The following is a 23,417-nucleotide window of genomic DNA, read 5'->3' on the forward strand; positions in this document are numbered from 1 at the left end:
TCCTTGCAGTCATCTCGGCTAATTCCATGTAGTTCATCAGTTGCGTGTGCCAGTCCTCCAGTGTGGGCAAATCTTGGGTCTTCCAATGCTTAGCGATAAGAATTCTTGCTGCTGTTGTAGCGTACATGAAAAAAGTTCTATCCTTTTTAGACACCTTCTGGCCGACAATGCCCAGAAGGAAGGCCTCTGGTTTCTTGGGAAAAGTGTACTTAAACACCTTTTTTAACTCATTATAGATCATTTCCCAGAAGGCCTTCAGTCTTGGGCAGGTCCACCAGAGGTGAAAGAATGTTCCCTCAGCTTCCTTGCATTTCCAACATTTGTTATCGGACAAATGGTAAATCTTAGCTAGCTTAACCGGGGTCATGTACCACCTGTATACCATTTTCATAATGTTTTCTTTCAAAGCATTACATGCAGTAAACTTCATACCGGTGGTCCATAACCTTTCCCAGTCATCAGACATAATATTATAACCAATGTCCTGAGCCCATTTTATCATTGCTGATTTAACTGTCTCATCTTGAGTGTTCCATTTAAGCAGCAAGTTATACATTCTCGATAATAACTTGGTCTTTGGTTCAAGCAACTCTGTCTCAAGTTTCGATTTTTCCACCTGGAAACCTGTTTTTTTGTCTAGCTTAAAAACCTCATTAATTTGGGCATAATGCAGCCAATTTTGCACCTTATCCTTTAGTTTTTCAAAGCTCTGCAATCTCCAGTTACCTTCAATATTTTCTATTATTTCCCAATATTTCGGCCAATAAGCCTCCATATTGGTTGTTTTCCGAGCTTTGGCCTCTATTGGTGAGATCCACCTCGGAGTTTTGCTTTCCAATAAGTCTTTGTATTTTTTCCAGACCATATATATTGCTTTTCTGACAATATGGTTTTTAAACATTCCATATGATTTACCCTTGTCATACCACAAATACGCATGCCAACCTAACGAATTGTTGAAGCCTTCCAGATCTAGGACATCAGTGTTTTCTAATAGAATCCAATCTTTCATCCAGCAGAAGGCTGCCGCTTCATAGTATAGCCTTAGGTCCGGCAGGGCAAACCCCCCTCTCTCTTTTGCATCAGTTAATATCTTAAACTTTATTCGGGGCTTTTTGCCCTGCCAGACAAACCTAGAAATGTCCTTCTGCCACTTTCCAAAGCATTCCACTCTGTCCACAATCTGCAAGGCTTGAAACAAAAACAACATCTTTGGCAAAACGTTCATCTTTATAGCTGCAATTCGGCCTAACAAGGATAATTTCAGTCTTGACCAAATTTCTAAATCTTTTTTAACTTCTAACCAACATTTCTCATAATTATCTTTAAATAGATTCAAATTCTTGGAAGACAGATTGACCCCCAGGTATTTCACTTTCTTAACGATATTTAGTTCTGTCTCTTTCTGAAACCCTTCTGTTTCCATGGCCGTCAAGTTTTTCCCTAAGACTTTAGTTTTTTGCTTGTTCAACTTAAAACCCGCCACCCGACCAAGTTTCTGGATCAGTTCTAAAACTCTTTTTGTACTGGGTTCTGGCTCCTGTAGTGTTAAAACCAGGTCATCTGCAAATGCTTTCAGTTTATATTGTTTCGCTCCGACCCGTATTCCTTGTACCTGCCGATCCTCCCTTATCATGTTCAGCAAAACCTCCAGGACTGAAATAAACAATAAGGGGGATAGGGGGCACCCCTGTCGTGTTCCTTTTTCAATATGAAGTTCTTCTGTCACCACATTGTTCACTATCAACTTAGCTTTTTGTTCTGAATAGATTGCTTCTATTCCATTCTCAAACCCCCTTCCCACTCCCATCCCTTCCAAATTTTTCTTCATAAATTTCCAGGAAATGTTATCAAAGGCCTTCTCCGCATCAATAAAGATCAATACTGCTTTGGTGTTAATATTTGTTTGTAAAAGTTCCAAGATATCAATAATGTTCCTGGTATTGTCAAACAAATGTCTGCCTGGGAGAAAGCCGGCCTGGTCTTTATGGATTATCTCATTTAATACTTTTTTAAATCTGTTGGCCAGAATATCCGCAAATATTTTATAATCCACATTTAGGAGTGAGATGGGACGGTAGTTCTTGAGTTGAGTCTTTTCAGTTTCCACTTTAGGTATCAATGTGATGAATGCTTCTTTCCACGTATCTGGTGCCTTCCCTCCCCCCATAATCTGGTTACAAACCTCCTCTAGTGGTTGTATCAAATAGTCTTTTAACGTCCTATAATACTTGGAGGTAAGTCCATCAGGTCCTGGAGATTTGCCCAGCTGCATATTCTGAATGGCATCCTCGATTTCTTGTTGTGTTATTTTACAATTCAAGGTTGATCTCTTCTCTTGAGATATTTCTGGAAGACCATTTTCTTTCAAAAATTGTTCTATCTCGGTTACATCCTCGGGTCCTTGTGTATACAGCTTTTTAAAGTATTTCTGGAAACACTTTCTAATTTCTCCCGGTTTCTGAATGTTCTTTCCTTCAACTTCTAGATTGGTAACATAGTTTAATTTTTGTCTCTTTTTCAACTGCCAAGCTAGCAGTTTCCCACATTTATTCGCCGATTCAAATGATCTTTGTTTCATTTGTTTAATTCTCCATTCCACTTCTTGGTTAATCAGTTGCGCATATTGTGACTGGTGGAATTTAATTTCTCTTAAGGTCTCTTTGGATTTTGGGTTTAGTCTTAATTTTTTCTCGCCGTCTCTTATCTTCTCCAATATCTTGTCCTTTTTACCATTCCAGAGTTTTTTCTTAATCGTATTCTGTTGTATCAGAAACCCTCGCATAACAGCTTTGCTCGCGTCCCAGATTGTTCTTTTTTCCACCGAGGTGTTCAAGTTGATTTCAAAATAGTCCTTTAAAGCTTTTTGGGCCTTCTTTACAATCTCTTGATCTCTTAGCAGGTTGTCATTCATTTTCCATCTGAAGGAGTCGGCAGTAGTAAATCTCATTTCCATTTTCAGAGCGTTATGGTCGGAGCAAGTCTTTGGGCAGATTTCTATTTTTGTGGTCTTAGGTGCCAGCCCTCTAGTTGTCCAAATTTGGTCGATCCTTGTCCATGACAGGTGGGCCTCAGAAAAGAAAGTTCCTTCTTTACCTAGGGGGTTTCTCGTCCTCCATGAGTCAATTAAATCCATATTGTCAGTTAGTTCAAAGAAAGTTTTTGGTAGTCTTCCATCTTTAGTCAAATTCTGGTTCTGTGACTTATCCATAAAGGTAGAGACAACCCCATTCATGTCTCCCATCATAATGATGTTAGAATAGTCCAGATAGTCCAATAATGTCTCATGCAGCTTCTTATAAAATTCTGATTTCCCCTCGTTTGGTGCATAAATTCCTAATATCAAAATTTTCTCTCCTTGGGTCGAAATCTCAATAGCCAGGATTCTTCCTTGTTCATCTTTAAACAAAAGTTTCGGTGAAAGAGTCTCTTTGGCGTAAATCACCACGCCTCTCTTCTTGACTCTGTCTGATGAGATGAATTCTTGGCCTAGTCTTTTATTTGTTAACACCTTCCTGTGTACCCTTGTCACATGGGTTTCTTGCAAACAAATTATATCCAAATTCTCTTTCTTTAGGATATGGAAGATCCGTTTGCGTTTTTCTGGGGAATTCGCGCCATTAATGTTCCAACTATACAGCTGCAGAGACATCTTGTATCAATCTGTTGTTACTCTTGTGGGGTGTCCTCTTTTTTGTCCGAGTCCGAAGGTGGTAACTCTTTCCCTAACTCTGGTGGTGGCCAAATAGCTGCTCCTTTCTGTAGGTCTTCTCCGTGATCGTGTAGGAACTTCTGGCAATCCTCTTTCGTTTTGATTTTTATCTTCTTTCCTTTGTATTTAAATAAGACACCTTGTGGGAACTCCCACCTGTAAGGTATTCCGTTACCTCTCAAAAGTCCAGTTAGGTCAGTGTAGTTGGCTCTTAGATCCAGTAATTGTTTAGGGATATCTTTGTAAATTTGTGCTCTTCTATCCTGGATCACAAGTGCTTTATTGAAATGTAGATCAAGTAGCTTGTCTCTCTCCTGTTTAGTCCTTAAAATAATCAAGCAGTCTCTAGGCCTGTCCTTCCCAACGACTCTTCCCAATCTAAATGCAGTCGTTATTTTGAAATCTGTGTCTTGGTTTATACCCCAGAATTTGGAAAATTCTGCCGTTAAAAAGCCGGTCAAATCCTCTTTCTCAATCTCTGGGATAGAGCGTAATCTCAGGTTATTTTCCCTGTTTCGCAGTTCCACCAAAGACAGGTAGGCCTGCTGGTCTGTAATATGTTTGTGGAGCGGTCTTACCTCTCCTTTCAGTTCCTCCACTCCTTTGGCTGCAGCCTCTGCTTTTCCAATCGCAGCCTCCGCCAATTTTCGATTTTCAGATGTTGCGTCGTTTAAGTTTCCAATATCTTGTGAATGCTTGGCCACCTGTTCCGAAAGTTTGGTAATTGAAGATGTGGCTAAGTCAATTTTTGCAGTTTGATCATCCACTTTTTTGTTCAAAATTGCGAATTGTTGTAACATTTCCTCTAAAAGAGTGTTAGATCCTCCAGATGCCATATCCTCACCTATTGGTTGTTCAGCTTCTTCAGCTGGTGTTGTTGGCGAGGGTGCAGTCTGTAAAACAGCAGGGACTGAAGATCTACGTCCCTGAGAAAACAGGGTTGTTTGTGTCAGTTTGCCTTTCCCTGCCTTCGACGCAGCTCTTGTTTTTACCCTGTCGCTCATTCCACACCTGTCTTTGGATTCAAGGTCAGACTGTCAAAAGTTTCATGAGAAAGGCAGGCGCAAGCGTAAACAATCTAACCACAGAAAGACAAAGCAAAGTTGGTTCTCAGGAAATTGTAAGTCCCAAGTTCCACTAGAGGGAGTAATGTTGCAATTCAGGGAAGAAGAAACAAAATTTCAGACGCCATTAAAGTTCCTTAAGTTAAGTAAATTAACGATGATCCTTGGAAAAGACCTTTTCCCTCTAGCAGAGCTCTCACAATATTGCCATAAGTTTCTTATAAGGTGCAAAGTACAGTTGTTTAATTGTATCCAACAGTAATGCCTCTAAGTGTCCATTTCAAATTTATAAATGTATCCGCAAAGTAACCTTTTGTCCCACTGCAAGTCCGGGACTGGGGGTTTTAAAGTCTTTAGAATTTAGAAAAGTCCAGTAGAGGAGAAAGTCCCCAAATAAGGTACAGAAAATAGCAAGGAAATAAAAGTAACTTGCCTGCTTCAGTTTCCGACTTTTCCGAACGTATGATGTCTCACTTTAAAATCTCTCCGCACTGCTTCCAGCTTGTCAAATCTTTGCTTTTGATCACTAGCATCCTCGGGAGACGGACTTCCTTTTTCTCGCCTCCCGCTTTCAGCCAAATTCATAAATTTGTAATCCAATTTTGAGTAAATCTTACTCACGAGTAGTTGGTTTGTAATCCAATGTAAAAGGAAGAAAGGTCGGCGCTCATCCGCAACAGCCGCGCGGCTTCACTCCCGCAGAAAGAGCGATGAATCCACAGCACCGCTTCCCCTCCGCGCTTCCGGAGCCCCTTACGGGGTCCCTTCTTCGTTTTGGGGGTCGCTCTAGGTGCCCGCCGGATCCCACGGCCACGAGCTCACTCTGCTCGTGGTTTTTCTTAGTGGGTCGTCGCTTTGCCGCAGCGAACGACCCTTTTCTGCGGAGCCCCTCTTCGCAGCGCAAAGAGGACCGCCATTGCTTGCTTCGCGCCGCCTCCGGAAGTCCTCAAAACTTTTTTCTTCTGGGCCACACTTTTCTGAATTAGAAATTGCTCATGCTACACACAATTTCTTATTGATAAGAAATGCGTTGGAAAACGAAAAGAAACCGCTCCTAGCAGTGCTTGATTTACAGCATATAAGACAAGTACTTTGTAATATGATCGTGGGACACCCAGAAAGCATAAAACAATGCAGCTACCTAAGAACATGAATCATTCCCAAAATATAATTATAAACGCGCCTCTTACATATGTATCGTAAGCATATATACAAACTCAGTGAGAGGTGTGAGCTTGCTTTTGCTGGGCAATCTCATCTATATTAAGTCTAGTTTGAGACAAGGTAGGGACATGAGTCTAAACCACTGAGCCTCTTGGGCTTGCTGATCGGAAGGTCGGCGGTTCGAATCCCTGCGACGGGGTGAGCTCCTATAGCTCTGTCCCAGCTCCTGCCAACCTAGCAATTCAAAAGCACACCAGTGCAAGTAGATAAATAGGTACCACTCAGGTGGGAAGGTAAACAGTGTTTCCGTGCGCTATGGTTTCCACCATGGTGTCCCATTGCGCCAGAAGCGGTTTAGTCCTCCTGGCTACATGACCTGGAAGGCTGTCTGCAGACAAACGCCGACTCCCTCAGCCTGAAAGCAAGATGAGCGCTGCAACCCCATACAGTGGTACCTTGGGTTAAGAACTTAATTCGTTCTGGAGGTCCGTTCTTAACCTGAAACTGTTCTTAACCTGAGGTACCACTTTAGCTAATGGGGCCTCCCACTACTGCCGCGCCGCCGCTACACGATTTCTGTCCTCATCCTGAAGCAAAGTTCTTAACCCGAGGTACTATTTCTGGGTTAGCGGAGTCTGTAACCTGAAGCATCTGTAACTTGAAGCATCTGTAACCCGAGGTACCACTGTAGCCACCTTTGACTGGCTGTAACTGTCAACGTAGCTGAGGCTCCAATACTTTGACCACCTCAAGAGAAGAGAAGACTCCCTGGAAAAGACCCTGTTGCTGGGAAAGATGGAGGGCACAAGGAGAAGGGGACGACAGAGGATGAGATGGTTGGACAGTGTTTTCAAAGCTACCAGCATGAGTTTGACCAAACTGTGGGAGGCAGTGGAAGACAGGAGGGCCTGGCGTGCTCTGGTCCATGGGGTCACAAAGAGTTGGACACGACTAAACAACAACTGTCCAGGAGTCCTTTACCTTTACCTTTAATTTGAGACAAGCAAACTCTCTGAAATGTTTAAATGTTTCTTTGATCGTCCTCGAATCTCCCTGCCACACTTACCATCCTCTACTGGCACACCAGTGCGGCCTTCCACACCCTTTGAGAACCCCTGACTTGATACATCATAAAATAAACTTTTGGCTGGAGCATGTCTAGACTAATTTAGGGCTGCCACTTATCAAAACCGGGCCTGCTCTCCGGCCTTTAACAAGAGTTTCACCTGCATAAACCAAGTTTTCCTCACCATTCCATCCCTTTGTGTCACACGCTAAATTGCTGTGTGTCAGGCTGCTGCTTAAGGCACAGGAGCAAAGACTAGGAAACAAAGTTGGCAACCCTTTCTTCAGCCAGGGAGCTTGGCTTGGCAGTAGCTGGGCTGACACCTAGCGGCTGACTTGAGTAAAGGCTGCAGAATCCTGCACAGCTATTTTCCAGGAAGTTTGATGTGCTTCTGTAATTCTCTGCAGATACACTGGTAAGTTATAGCTATCATCACACCGGGGTGCTCCGTCTGTGTCCAATATCAGACCTACTCAGAGACAACCCACTGGAATTGATGGACACCTCCCGGAACTACAGGTCAAGACTTGCCAAAAGAGCAGAAGAAATTATTTTTCTATGCGACAACAGCGGCTAGGATATTACTAGCCCCAAAGTGGAAAGACGATAAGATACCAGCTAAAGAAGAATGGGAAGAAAAACTGATGGCATATGCTGAAATGGCCAAGTTAACTGGAAAACTTAAGAGACAAGGACAAAAAGAAAAACTGGGAACCATTTATGTTGTATTTACAGAAACATTGTAATAAACACTTGCAATCAACAAAACAAATATAGAAATCAAGATGTAAAAATTGGAAATCAAAGTGTAAGAGGAATTTTGAAAATAAGCATGGTCTAAAAATGCTAAGAATATAGCAATATTTAAGTTAAGTGTGCAATATTAAGGTGGAATAAAACAAGCAAGGGAAGTAAATATTAAAAAAACAAGAAGAGGAAGTTGAAGGAAGTCATGGGGATTTATATTTCTTTTCTTTTTTGAGATAATGTTGATTGTGAAGAGTATAAAATTTTAAAACTTAATAAAAATTATTTTTTGAAAAAGAAATTGATAGACACCTCCCTCACAGGGTTAAATGAAGAACTCAGAGAAATAGGTGGAAAGTCAGTGTAGTTAATATCTAAGTGTAGTAAATATCAGACTTGATAGCTCAGTTGTCTAGAGTGTGGTGTTGATAGCGCCAAGGCTGCAGGTTCATAAACCAGAAATTTTTCTTTTGGGAATTATAGGGATAGAATTACCTAAATTGTATGGAAATTTATCTATGTATGCTGCCACAGCGGCAAGAATGCTACTTGCCCCAAAGTGGAAAGAAACAGAAGTCGCAGCAAAGGAAGAGTGGGCACAAAAACTTATGGAATATGCAGAAATGGCGAAACTTACCGGAAGAATAAGAAATCAAAATAACAAACTCTTTATGAAAGAATGGAAATGGTTTGTTGAATATTTACAGACAAATTGCAAGCAGATGAAAAGATTGGCAGGATTATTGTAATAACCTGCAGTTTCATAAGAGCATATATTTAAAATAGATAATTAAATGAATCTGGATATGCAGAAGATATTTAAAAAATCAATTTAAGGAGCTGCAGGAAGAGGGGGAAGGAAGTCAAACTTCGAAATGTTAAATTGATTGTAAAACTAATGAACTGTATAAACTTGAAAAGTATAAATATTTTTTTTTTAAAAGGCTGCAGGTTCGATCCCTGCCTGGGATAGCTGCATATTGCTGCATTGCAAGGGGGTTAGACTAGAGGATCTTTAGGGTCACCCTTCCAACTCTTCATTTCTATGATTTTCAATGGGTTTTCTTGGCACCTCGTATCTGATGCCTACCACAGCATCAAGAGATGCCCACAAATGTTAAGCACACACATTTTGAATTGTTGTCTTGCAACAGGGGAGTTGCTCCAGAGTCTAGACCCTTGATGGTTTTGGTTACCTGGCTGCTGTTAAAGGCAGAGAAGCAATGGCTAGGAAAGGAATGTGGCAACCCTTCTATGCCTACGTTTCGATTGGAGATAGCTATGGCGACACCTAGCGGCTGATTTAAGCAACGGCTGTGGAATCTACCAGGGTTTCCCCCCAGGTAATCTTAAAAGAGTTTGGTTGAAGCATGCTCTTCCTGTACAGTCAAAAGTAAAACAGATATTACAAAATCTCTGGGACACTCTCAGGGTAAAGTAACTGAAGTGCTTTCCCTGAAATTTACTGGGGGAATTAGAAAAAAAAAGTGTAAATCAGAGCCACGTACTTGCTGGAAATGTCAAGAAATGGAGGGTAATTTTTATCATATGTGGTGGACATGTGAAAATGTGAAGGAATTATGGGAGGTGAAATATAATGAAATGGAAAAAAATGTTTAAGAAGGTGTTTTTAAAAAGACCAGAAACCTTCTTATTAGGAATATTAGGAATGGAAGTCTCCACAGATCAAAATAACTTGTTTTTTCTGCACAGTTACAGCTGCCCGTATGGTATATGTTCAGAAATGGAAAGAGAGAACAACAAAGGAGGAATGACAGGTGAAATCAATGGAATATGTAGAATTGGCAAATTTAAAATAACAGAGTAAGGGACCAGGAAGATGGAGTATTTAAGGTAGAGTGGAATGTATTTGCAGAGTATCTGAAGAATTATGTAAATAAGATTAAATAATCATCACTATTAGCGTAAATTCAGCAGTTTAAAGTATTAAAGTTATAAGGGGGAAGAGAAACTTGAAAAAGAGGAAATTAGAACATGCAGTTTTACTGGATAAATAAATAGAACCATGGAACGGGGGAAGGGGAGTCAATGATGGTGTGGTTGCGTTCAATGAAATGTGAAATTGCAATGATGAAAAATGTATAAATAAAATGTTGAAATTTACTGGGGGAGTGCTGTGATCGTATGGAAAGCACCAGATTAGCATAAGCTTTTGTACAAAGACGCACACTGTTTAAAAATAAAATTGACCCATTGTTAAAATACAAGGAGCCAGGATTCAAATACTACCACTGCTATAATGGTCTTTGTGTGTGGTAACATCATGCATTTAAAGCAAGGGGCTTCTCCCAAGGCATCCTGGGAACTCTAGTTTACTTGCCACAGGGCTACAATCCCAGCAAACTACAGTTCCCATGTTTTTTTTTGGGGGGGTGAGCCATGTGATTTAAATGCCTGGTGTAGATGTGAAGGGGCAGAGCTCCACCTCAGGCCACACACAGTCTAAAATTTGTCTTGGGGAAACAACTTTAGACTTAGAGACAGGTTGAATTAGAGTAGGCTGAGGGACCATGGATCCAGGCCTTCTCTGTCTGGCTCTCAGGACTTCCCCCAGCCTGCCGCCATCACCAGCCTGTCTTGGGGTCTTTTGATTGACTAGGACAGTCTTATCCCAAAGTGGGTGATATCACCCCCGGGGGGGGCTTGGAATGATCTAGGGGTGGGGGCGGTAGCAGCTTCAGGTGCAATGGGTGTGTGTGTGGAGGCATTGGATAAAAATAAGGAAGCAAAGAGAATTTTGCAGAACCGTTTGTACATGTTTCATCTGTTGTGTAATGGTGCTTCCCCGTGTGACATAAAGCCGTGATGTCTTTATTTTCCAAATAAACCGACAAAACACAAGTTGGAACCGATTTCTGTGTGCAACCGCGGATGTTACTGCGGTTGAATTCAACAGATAATTTTGAAACGTCAAGCTTCAAGGTGCCCTTATTCAAAACAACACCTTTCTTTACTATGTCGCAGGCAGAAATAAAGGTAAAGGTAAAGGGACCCCTGACCATTAGGTCTAGTCGCGGATGACTCTGGGGTTGCGGCACTCATCTTGCTTTATTGGCCGAGGGAGCCGGCGCACAGCTTCCGGGTCATGTGGCCAGCATGACTAAGCCGCTTCCGGCGAAACCTGAGCAGCGCACGGAAACGCCATTTACCTTCCCGCCGGAGTGGTATCTATCTATCTACTTGCACTTGGACATGCTTTCGAACTGCTAGGTTGGCAGGAGCTGGGACCGAGCAACGGGAGCTCACTCCGTCGCGGGATTCAAACCGCTGACCTTCTGATTGGCAAGCCCTAGGCTCTGTGGTTTAGACCACAGCGCCACCCGCGTCCCTTTGTAGGCAGAAATACAGGTGCATAAAAGAACGCAGATTTGTCACTGCATCTTTCTGTTTGTTCACGGAAAGAAGGTAGATTTCTAGGGGGGCGCTGAGTATTTTATTTTATTTTTCTGAAAAGGGGGCAGTAGACCAAATAAGTTCGGGGATCTCTGGTCCAGAATGTGTCCTTGGGCTGCAATAATTCCTCTTGCTTCCCTTGCAAGGAGGCAGGCACGTGTGTGGAAAACCTCTGGCTTTTGCACACCTGAAAGGAGGAAGAAAAAGAGTCCCCGCCCACATTTCCCCACCCCCTGTGGACATGTAACCCAGGAACGTTGCCCCCATGGCCTTCAGGCTGACAAAGGTGATTTGTCCATGGATCAGGGCATAGGAAAGATGCTCTGTGCCCCCCCCCCCCACTGGGTGGCTTAGGACCAGTCACTATGCTTTGTCCGAAACTACTTCCCAGCTTGTAGGTGAAAGGGGAGGTCGTGGGTTGGGCTCAATGCCAGTCTTACTCAGAGCAGACCTATTGAAATGAATGAACCTAGTTAACAGTATGCTCATTAATTTCAAAAGGTCTGCCCATTGGATGCAGCCGCCGCACAGAACGCCTGGAGACCACATAACACCAGTCCTGAAAGACCTATATTGGCTCCCTGTACATTTCCAAGCACAATTCAAAGTGTTGGCTCTGACTTCCATAGCCCTAAAGGGCCTCAGTTCAGTATACCTGAAGGAGCATCTCCACCCCCATTCTTCTGCCCGGACACTGAGGTCCAGCTCCGAGGGCCTTCTGGTGGTTCCCTCCCTGTGAGAAGTGAGGTTACAGGGAACCAGGCAGAGGGCCTTCTCGGTGGTGGGGCCCGCCCTGTGGAACACCCTCCCAGCAGATATCAAGGAGATAAACAACTATCTGACTTTTAGAAGACATCTCAAGGCAGCCCTGTTTAGGGAAGTTTTTAATGTTTGATGCTTGATTGTGTTTTTAATATTCTCTTGGGAGCTGCCCAGAGTGGCTGGGGAAACCCAGCCAGATGGACGGGATATAAATATATTATTATTATTATTATTATTATTATTATTATTATTATTATTATTAGTAATGGAAGCTGATTCTCCAGCTGATTCTCTCTACCAGATGCACTTAGCCATGCACCTGCACTTTTAATAGCTGTGCTTGTGAGGCAGCAACCCAACAGGCGACGTCTTTCCTTGGCATGCACACTCTTTTTAATGGATATTTTGTGCCCATCCCTGCATCTCTACATACGAGCGAATCTGTCCATTTTGATTAAAGCTGCTTCCCAACCTTCAGCCCAGTTCTCCACATTTCCATGTCAGTTTGCAATTCAATACAGTGGTACCTTGGGTTACATACGCTTCAGGTTACATACGCTTCAGGTTACAGACTCCGCTAACCCAGAAATAGTACTTTGGGGTTAAGAACTTTGCTTCAGGATGAGAACAGAAATCATGCTCCGGTGGCGCGGCAGCAGCAGGAGGCCCCGTTAGCTAAAGTGGTGTATCAGGTTAAGAACAGTTTCAGGTTAAGAACGGACCTCCAGAACGAATTAAGTACTTAACCTGAAATACCACTGTAATGGAAAAAGTTCTCATGAGAAGACAGCGTCAATTTTCCTGAACATTCTGCATGCAATCCTGCCCAATGCACACAATTTTGCAAAGAGGTTCCCCACCTCCTGCATGATGCATTTTTGTATGTTATTTTTCCAGCAGTGTATGCATTTGTATGCATGCTTTACCCTAGCAAGTTCGTTTCTGCACATACGACCTGGCATGAAAAATGGCATTGCAAAATTCAGAGAAGGGTGCGTTTCGAAAGGCGGCTGCAATCCGGTTTGCATATTCCGTTGGGGGAAAGTGGGGATTTGATAGCTTTGCCCTGCCTGAGACAAACGGCTTATTTCTCAAAAGAGCCAAATTAGGTGTTGAACAGAAGAGTAGCCGAGTAGGTGACCAGTTTGCACTTTCCGCTATGGGGAAATAGTTTCCTTTGAAAGAACGTCCAGTTCTCTCCTCTCTCTCTCTCTCTCTCTCTCTCTCTCTCTCTTGCCTAACTTTTCATTCCATCCTCCTTTCTCTTGGGCAATGTCCCCCCGCACTGGGGAAATTCCTCCTCTGCACAATATATAAGCCCCCCGGCCTGGTGGAAGGCATTTTCACCACAGAGAAGGCAACCCAGGCATCATGGCTGTTCTGCTCAGGGCTCTGACCCTGGCAGGTAAGAGGTGGGAAGGGCCCCCGGGGTGGAGGGTGGAAAAGAGACCAGGGTTCCTGAGCTTTGTAATGAGAGACGGATAGAGTCACCAGACCTCCAGTTCTGACCTGAAGCTTCCAGGTTTGTGTGGATTCCTCCAGGTGGCAAGTGAGGAATCTCCAGGTGGGCGAAAGTCCCTTACAATAAAATAAAATAAAGATCATTAAGAAGATTGTGCACGAAGCTTGCAAGCTTCAGCCCAGCAGGAACAGACTGCAAAACATAGCCTAAAAGGCAAACTAAGGCCCAATCGCCTTCTAAATCCGGCCCACAGACGGTCCGGGAATCAGCGTGTTTTTACATGAGTAGAATGTGTCCTTTTATTTAAAATGCATCTCTGGGTTATTTGTGGGGCCTGCCTGGTGTTTTTACATCCGTAGAATGTGTGCTTTGATTTAAAGTTATTTGTGGGGCATAGGAATTCATTGTATTTATTTTTTCAAAGTATAGTCCGGCCCCCCACAAGGTCTGAGGGATAGTGGACCGGCCCCTTGCTGAAAAAGTTTGCTGACCCCTGGCCTAAGCAGTCTACAGGGTCTGCTCCCCTCTGCTCCCCTCTCCCAATTAACCTCCGTCTCCAGGGGCCTCCCCTTGTGAAATTACTGGGGGTCTACCCTTGTACCACCAGGGGCTGCCCCTAGATCTCAGGTCTGGACCCTGAAATCTCGGGGTCTGAAATGCTCCTAATTTGGAGCATAGGATCACAAGCATCTGCCCTATCCTGAGCTCAGGGCGGGAATAATGTTGCCATCATTCCCACCAGAACAAGAACAAGCCCCTTTGTTGCAAAATGTGACAAAATGCAAACACAACACGCTGGCTAATAACTGTTAGTAAATATATAATCGGTATGATTTCATTCAAAATATAGGAATAAGCCACTTCAAAATGATGTATATATCATACAACACATCTCACAAAATATACAAGTAACTGCAAGTTGTTATATGTATAAGAGTCAAACAAAGATTCAAACAAACAATGAATAGTGAGGAATGCCAAACCGTCTCTCAAAGGAAGACGTCTCACAAAAGTCTCAAAAGGACAGTGCATCCGGAATAGTTCAACTGTTTTGGAAAAAAGTCTTCATCAGTGAATAATTATCAATGAAATATACCGGTACATACTAGTGAAGATCATACTAATGGATCAGTGCTCACTGGATAATGTAGCTGCTGTTGCATTTACTAACAGTAAATTACTAACAGTTATTAGCCAGCATGTTGTGTTAGCATTCGAACCAGCACACGCCTTTTGCAGCTGGATCTAGAATTGATGTCTTTTCTCTGGATTCCGAAAAGCTCCCTCTGCAAATCCCTGGCGATCCGGCTATTGTCCAAAGGCAGCTGCCAACGTTAGGGGCGAAAGAAGGAAGCTTGGGTGGGGTAATGTTTATCGGCTTGTGGTAATGAAGAAGCGGGAATTTCCACCGATGTGGCGGAACAATTTCCCTGCTGAAATACGAGAGGGCCCAATCAGTATTGGCATTCTGCCGGCTCCTCAATACGCCCCTGTTTAGACAGCAAGCGTCTCCAGCGAGCATCTCCAAGCATGACAGTTTACAATTCTGTTTGAGCTCTTTTAATTGCTGTGATGTATGGACTTGTTTGCTATTCGTTTTGATTGTGGATTTTTTAAAAAAATATTTTTGATGGAATTGTTTTATGTTTTGTCAGTTTTACACCTGTAAACTGCTTAGAAGCCTTGTCGGCACATAAGCGGTATATAAATTAAATCATCACCCGGAACTTCCCGAAATCTTCCTCTTTTTTAAAATACATTTTTATTGGTTTTTTGAACATATCATTTCCAACAATCATTTAACATAACTTCTTATACAATATTTCAGACTTCCGTCAACAACTTTTCCATTCTTTATCACTTGTTCTGCATTTCTGAATTTCTCTGTTACTTTTAATTATCTTAACTAATAATTCTCACCCTAGTCTTTCTTGCAATATTGCAAATAGCCGTCCTCACAGAACTTCTTGCAGTCCTGCTAGCGTAATCTGTTTATTACAATTGATTTTCAAATAGTTCAGATATTTACTCCAGTCTTCTAAGAATCTCTGATCCCACAGATTTCGAATCCTTCCTGTTAATTTATCTAATTCTGCATAGCCCATTAATTTCATTTGCCATTCTTCTGTCGTCGGTAACCCTTCTTGCTTCCATTTTTGTGCCAATAATATTCTTGCTGCCGTTATTACACTTCCTGAAATCTTCTTATAACCTTTCTTCTTGGTTCTTCTCTTGCAGCCTTTCCCCCTCCATCATAATTTTTATTGAGTTTTCCATGTTTCATTTCAATTCAATACACATATTTACAACTTATATTATTTGCTCCTAGGGAGCACTGACCTCCTTCCCTCCCTCTTTCTGGCTTCCCTATAACATTAACATATCTACCACATTTCCCTAGTCACTTCTTTACATTATATCAGCGTTTAAAAATCACTCTCTCGTTTGTAAATTAGCACCTTAATTTCACATTACTAAACATTTCATGTTAAGACTACAAACCTTTTCAAATAAGTACAGTTTTCTTTCAAATAATAAATAAATTTGCTACAGTTCTTTAGAAATCTTTCATCGGGTCGATTCCTGATTTCCCCCGTCAACTTTGCCAACTCCACAAATTCTACCATCTTTATCCGCCAGTCCTCCGGTGTGGGCAGTTCTGCTGTTTCCATCTTTGGGCCAGGAGTATTCTTGCTGCCGTTGTGGCGTACATGAATAAATGTACATCTTCTTAATGAATTTCTTCACTAATTAACCCTCTTGTTCTTGCAGCCTTAGTCTCCTGTCTCCAGCTGGCCGATGCCATCCAGATTGCCCCCACCCCATCGGCCCCACGCGTAGGACAAACGGTCACCCTCTCTGTGCAGGGCATAAGGGACCCCACCATCTGCTTTTGGTTCCGGGGTAGCAGATTCGACAAGGGTCAAATGATCTTCCAGATTGAGGCCGGAAGGGTGGTCTCAAAGGGTGGGGGCTCCACGGACCGCCACAGCCTGGGGAGAGACTGCGCCCTCGTCATCCAAGGCGTGCAGTCGTCCGACGCTGGGGAGTACTATTTTATTGCCTTGCACGGGAGACGTTCAGGTCAAAGATGGGAAGATGCTCTGACAAGGCTGCAAGTTTCCAGTGAGTACATAAAGGGGAAATGAGACTATTATGGGGTGGGGGGAGGCTGGAAGCAGCCTGAAGGATCTGCAGTGATTCAGAGTTTAACCGATGTCGTGGACTGTTTGAAAGCAGCGGAATGGTGGGGGGAACCAGCTGGGGACCCCCCCCCCAGGGAAGAAGGCTCTGAGCCCGGGGAGTGGTAGTGGGACAGAGGGCTGAGTGGTCAGAGGGAAAAGACTGGAAGGATGAGGTAACAGGGTATAGTAGTAGTAGTAATAATAATAATAATAATAATAATAATAATAATAATAATAATTTTTAAATTTATATCCTGCCCATCTGGGGCATTTTGCCAAGCGTTTGACTGGCTGAAATATACTCAGAGTCGCAAAGTGATTTCATGCTCTTTATTCAGCTCATAGTGGTGAGGAGGAATGAATGAAAGTCCCCTCACAGTATCTGCTTTATATACATTATTTACACAATGGGCTGCATATGATTGGCTAATTCCGGAATTCTACTGTCAACCAATCAGGTTGTGGATTCACTTCTATCTGGAGCAGGATTGGGTGGTTCCTGCCAACCAATCATACTGCTGCCTTGTTCTAGGACCAATCAGACTGCTGCATTCTGAATCCTATTGTTCTAGGACCAATCAGACTGCTGCAGTTTGGATCCTATTCAACTCAGTACATAACACTGGCCTTGTTCCTGTGTCTCAAAAAGCAGCTTGCAATGTAGATACAGTATCTGGTTATATGGTTTTTTAAAAAAGTATTCTTATTATTATCTGGTTATCTGGTTGGTAAAAGGGTGGGTGTGTGCACCACAAAAATAGTTTGCCTGTGGATTATGTTGCTACCTCTGGCACAGGAGCAAGAATAGGCAACAATGAGTGGTTGCCATGAGGGGGTTGCCAACTGATGAGACAGCAGCTGCTCTTTCGCCTCTAGCATCAGCTTGATCTGCAAAAACCAAGAGGTTGCGCAAATTATACCAGGCCCAGTAGAAAAGTTGGCAACTCAAGGGAAGTCAGTGAAGTTGGAAACTCTGCGAGAGGCAATTTTCTCCCCACCCTTGAGCTGACTCTCTCCCTGTTTGTTGCAGACTGATGACTCTGGATCCTCTCCCACGGACCAACAGCTTTTGCTCTAAGGATGAAGGAATTGGCCCTTGAGATGAATGAATTTCTCCTTTGGTTCCCCTTCCCTTTCTTCTCTCTGATTTCCTCTTGCCTTCCACTAAAGGAGAACACCTGAATAAAATATCCGCACTGGCAATTCAAAACAGCCTGGAGATGAATTTGTGTTAGGTGCGTGCCGTGTTTGGAACGCTGTGTTTGAACCAGGGAATCTGTGGCCAGGATGAAGACCCTCTGGCCTGTCAGATGGCAGCTCGACTGATGGAAGCTGGAGTCAACATTGACAGGGCCAGAGGTAGTTCATTCCTGGTGTGCAAGGTTGTCTATCAGGGATGGGAAAACAGGGACCCCCCCAGGGAGACCTTCCTGAAACCATTTTGACTCCCAAACTGACCAAATGTTTTCTCTGCAAGGAAGGAGGGGGTGAGGGAACCTTCCCATTGTCTCAGGAATTGGGTACTGTTCCAACAGGGCCAAAAAACCTTACTCAGCTTCCTCTGCCCCGTGACAATCTGTTGGCCCTGACACAGCGGGGGCTTTTCTGGAGATTTCCAGAGTTGATTTGGCCTCTTGCAGGAGGGGCGGGGTGGAGAGAGGAAAAGGAATGTAAATATTTACCAGCACAATGGAGCAGGGGATTTCCCCTGCACTGATTCAGTTCAAAAGGACTCGCAGAACAAGGAAGCCCAAGAGGATCAGACAGATTTCCCTCCCCGCCCCATTGAACTAAGGGACAGTCACGTTTGCCTGGTTTTTCTTTTTTTTTCTTTTTACTGGGTTCTGTTGTTTATCTTATTTTTTTTTATTTCATAAAATATATGCACTGCTTGATTGCAAACAACCTCAAAGCAGTTTATGAAAAGGACAAATCAATAAAATTATGAGTGAAAACAGACAAAACATTCAAAAAATGAAAAGCAGCAATAAACTAAACAACACACCAGCATTCTAGATGCCCAGGTAAAAAGGTAAAGGGACCCCTGACCATTAGGTCCAGTCATGGCCGACTCTGGGGTTGCGGCGCTCATCTCGCTTGATTGGCCGAGGGAGCCGGCGTATAGCTTCTGGGTCATGTGGCCAGCATGACTAAGCCGCATCTGGTGAACCAGAGAATGGGTCATAGGCGCCGACTCCATGGGGCTTGAGGGGGCTCGAGCCCCCTCAAAAATTTTTTTTGGGGGGCTCAGCCCCCCCAATAATCTCGGGCGGGCGTCCTTCCAGCAGAGCGCCGCCACCGTCCCCCGCCTCCTCCTCACCTGCTCCTTCGCCAGCCAGCCAGCCGCGCGTCCTAATCGGAGGCACTGCCGGAAATCCCGCGAGAACAGGGGAATCCCGACTGGCCACACCTCCCAGCCAGCCAATCGGCTGGCTGGGGGGCGTGGCTTGCCCTATTTAGGGCCGGAGCCACTTTATTTGCATATTCATGAGCTTATTTATTATTCATGAGCTTTCCCGGGCCCCCCCAATATTTTTTCTAAGTCCGCGTCCCTGGAATGGGTGCACATCTGAACTGTGTCTATGGTTTATTGCTGTAGATCATGGCATCAGTGCAGTTGGCATATATTGATAAAAGAAGAGATCCCGCAAATTCAGAGCTGTCCTGAACCTGGCACTCATCTTTATTTTAAATGAGCAAATTCCCTAAACTTAATGCCAAGCTCAGCGCACAAATTGCCTGTTACCAGCAAAGCTTACCGTATTTTTCGCTCTATAAGACGCACCAGACCATAAGACGCAGCTAGTTTTTGGAGGAGGAAAACAAGAAAAAAAAATTCCGAATCCCAAAAGCCAGAACAGCAAGAGGGATCTGGCTTCTGGGATAGCCGTGCAAAGCCTCTTCAGGGCAGCGGGATAAACGCTCCCCCTGCCCTCAAGAGGTTTCGCGCGGCTATCCCATAAGCCAGGACAGCAAGAGGGATCTCTGCACATTCTGGGATAGCCATGCGAAGCTTTTTCCAGGCAGCGGGAGGAAGGCTTCCTCTAGAGCCGCGCACCCTTTAAAGAGTGCATGGAGCATGTTTGCGGCTCTTGGGGGCTTTCCCCCACATGCTCCACATGGCTCTTTAAAGGGAGCGCTGAGTAGAGCCTCCCGCCTGCATTCGCTCCATAAGACGCACACCTATTCCCCCTTACTTTTTAGGAGGGGAAAAGTGTGTCTTATAGAGTGAAAAATACGGTAATTGTCACCTCCTGTAAAAAAAAAAGTTGGGCAGAGACAACAAACTCTTCCTCCGAAAGTCGAGTCATGACTCAGGAAGCCTACAGATCGCCAGTGAGTCATTTCTCATGAGACTAACATTGGCACGTATTGACTCCAGCAAAAAGTTTCAGAAAGGTTTTCGGCAGAGTCCCTTGTGAAATTTCACTGAGGCTTTTGACGAATTTCCCCCTGATATTCTTGCAGAGAAGCTAGTAAAATGTGGGCTGGACAAAGTAACTGTTCGATGGATTTGTAGCTGGTTGAACCCATAGAGTGCTCATGAATGGTTCTTCATCATCCTGGAAAAAAGTGACAAGCAGGGCTCTGTAATGGACTTGGCGTTGTTCAACGTCTTTGTACAGTGGTGCCTCGCAAGACGAAAAGAATTCGTTCCGCGAGTCTTTTCGTCTTGCGATGTTTCTTGTCTTGCGAAGCACGGTCCGTCGCAACTGCGCCTCTTCAAGCGGCTTTTAAAAAAAAGCGCAAGACGTTTTCGTCTTGCGAAGCAAGCCCATAGGGAAATTCGTCTAGCGAAGCAACGCAAAACCGAAAAACCCTTTCGTCTAGCGAGTTTTTCGTCTTGCGAGGGATTCGTCTTGCGGGGCACCACTGTAAATGACTCGGGTGAAGGAATTGAGGGGATGCTCATCAAATTTGCAGGTGACACCAAACTGGGAGGGGTAGCTAAGGTCGCAGAACACAGAATCAGAATTCAAAATGGCCTTAACAGATTGGAGAACTAGGTGCAAGAGAACAAAATGAATTTCAATAGGGACAAATGCAAGGTTCTGCACTTAGGCAGGAAGAACCAGCTGCACAAATATAAGATGGGGGACGGCTGGCTTACTAGCAGTACATGCGAAAAGGATCTAGGGGTCTTGGTGGACCTCAAGCTGAACATGAGTCAACAGGGTGATGCAGCAGCAAAAAAATTGAAGCGGCCCCTTGTAAGGTCTTGTCGGCATGGATGTTAAAATCCCCCAGGACAACCAAGCTAGGTGTCTCCAGGAGAACATCCGCCATGACCTGAAGCAGCCCGGGCAGGGAATCCTTGGTGCAGCGGGGAGGTCAGTACACCAAAAGGAATCCTGTACTGCCCCTATTGCCCAACTTCCAGAACGTGCACTCAGAGTACTGGGTCTTCCCAATAGGGCGGCTGGTGCAAACGAATGACTTCCTAAAAATCACTGCAACCCCCCCTCCCCGCCCACAAGGCCTGGGTTGCTGTGCGTAAGAGAAACCTGGTGGACAAGCAGCGGCAAGGACAGGCCCATCTGCTTCATCCAACCAAGTCTCTGTTACCCATGCCAGGTCAAGTCCTCCACCCATGATCAAGTAATGGATGGCAGTGGTCTTATGAATCATTGACCTGGCATTGCACAGCAGCACCTTCAGGTCGTGTGGGTATCCCTTGCTGATTCTAGTATCCGTCCGGTCAGGAACAGATCCGAAGATGATCAAGCTTGGAGAAGAGGAGACTGAGAGGAGATATGATATCTGAAAGGCTGCCATGTGGAAGATGGAGGAAGCTTGTTCTCTGCTGTTCCAGAGGGTAGAACTGATTGATTCAAATTACAAGAAAGGAGATTCTTGATTAAACATCAGGAAGAACTTCCTGATAGTAAGAGTTGTTCAGCAGTGGAACAAGTTACCTGCCGACATGCAGAGGGCCTTGCGGCCAGCTGGTAACCCCAGCTGTGCCGTCTCCATTCATCGGCCCGTGCACCGATGTAAATCAGCGACCCTAACTTCAAAAGCCTGGGCACACTATTAGCAGAGTGTACTGCGCATACAGAAGTAGGCATGAGACGTGTGAAGTCATGCTACAGCTACAAATCTATTAAACATAAATCAGAAGAAAGAAACGTGTCATCTCTCTCTCATGTCGTCTCAGTAAAAGGGAAAGGGTAAAGGGACCCCTGACCATTAGGTCCAGTCGTGGCCGACTCTGTGGTTGCGGCGCTCATCTCGCTTTATTGGCCAAGGGAACCGGCGTACAGCTTCCAGGTCATGTGGTCAGCATGACTAAGCCACTTCTGGCAAACCAGAGCAGCACATGGAAATGCCGTTTACCTTCCCACCGGAGCGGTACCTATTTATCTACTTGCACTTTGACGTGCTTTCGAACTGCTAGGTTGGCAGGAGCTGGGACCGAGCAACAGGAGCTCACCCTGTCTTGGGGAATCGAACCGCCGACCTTCTGATTGGCAAGTCCTAGGCTCTGTGGTTTAACCCACAGCGCCACCCGCATCTCAAAAGCAAAAGCTAAAGCTAAACACAAATGGAAGTTCCCAGCATACTGTGCTGGAGTGTAAACAGACATGTGACATGCAAAAATCTCATGCCTGTTCCTTAAGGTGGAATAGAAATGCCAACAGTGGACTCTCCTTTCTTGGAGAGGGGTTGGACTAGATGACCCTTGGGGTCCATTCCAACTACGATTCTTGGATGCTAACCCTCTTGGGATGGTGATCAGGGAGCACACAGGTTTTGGACATGCAGGAGAGTTGCAACAGCCCAACATTACTGCTGTCCAGAGGGCCTCAGGCACAACAAAAGCAGGACAAAAAAGAATCTAGAACAGGGGTGTCAAACTCAAATTCATCGGGGGCCGCATCAGCAGTTTGGTCACCCTCAAAGGGCCGGTTGTATCTGTAGGAGTATGTGTCCACTCTTTATTATCATAAATTATTGTCACTGCATTCAATTATTGCTGTTTTTTTGTAATAATGTAAGGAGGATAAAAAGAGGGAGGATAAAAAGAGGGAAATAAACAACTCAATCAACCAAGATCGCATTTCTTCTTATTTAATTTTTAATTTTTTTTCATTCAAGGGGAGGGAGAACAAGAGACATTTAAAGGGGAAGAAGAAAAACAAAACCACAACAAAAGGCTTATTGCACTTAGACCTTTGAAGACGCGTGTAATTTACTCGGTGGGGAGAAAAGAGACGGGAGTGAAAACAACACATTCTTTTCATCTCGGGAGTTCCTGGTGGCTTTCAAGAAAAAAGGATTCCTTCTCTTCCTCCCCCCACCCCCCCGCCTCCTCTCTCTCTCATCTGCCTTGTCGCGAAGGGCCAACAACTAAGATCAATAAAAGTTTTCAAACGGAAGAGGCGGCTGCAAGAGGCATCTGCTGCGGGGAGGATCGCGCTTGGTATGAGCGGAGTTTTCCTCACCTTCTGCTTCGCTCGCCACCGAGGGGGACAGGCGGAGGCGGGTCAGCTGCGGTGAAGGCAGAGTCGACCCTCGGACCGCCGGAGAGCGAGCGAGAGTGACGAGGAGGGAGCAGCCGTTCTCTGGCTTGTAGGCTGCCACGCATGCGCTGAAGAGGCGGCTTTCTTGTGTCAAAAAAAAAGCGAGAGTAAAAGTGAAGGCTGGCGGCCGGTGGCGGCTACACGGGCCACATGATGAGGTCTGGCGGGCCGGATTCGGCCCGCGGGCCTTGTGTTTGACACCCGTGATCTAGAACATTTGTGGTATAAAAAATTATGGGATTTCAGCAAGCACAAACAGCAGTGGGGTCGTTTGTGACCCCCCTGAGAGCAACATGTGAGCTAGGGTTAAAAATAAG

At 44.5% G+C, this 23,417-nt stretch overlaps 1 protein-coding gene across 1 annotated transcript; it reads left to right on the forward strand.

Moving 5' to 3' along the window:
• The first annotated feature begins 13,173 nt into the window (after window positions 1–13,173).
• CEACAM16 (CEA cell adhesion molecule 16, tectorial membrane component) lies at window positions 13,174–17,786 on the forward strand. The gene is made up of 3 exons (XM_082233064.1): window positions 13,174–13,334; window positions 16,164–16,517; window positions 17,607–17,786. The coding sequence occupies exons 1-3, from the start codon at window positions 13,301–13,303 to the stop codon at window positions 17,609–17,611; spliced, it is 393 nt and encodes a 130-aa protein (XP_082089190.1). The 5' UTR covers window positions 13,174–13,300; the 3' UTR covers window positions 17,612–17,786.
• Window positions 17,787–23,417: the final 5,631 nt, after the last annotated feature.

Source organism: Podarcis vaucheri (assembly GCF_965113315.1).
Source record: "Podarcis vaucheri genome assembly, chromosome: 7".
Classification (NCBI taxonomy): Eukaryota; Metazoa; Chordata; class Lepidosauria; order Squamata; family Lacertidae; genus Podarcis; species Podarcis vaucheri.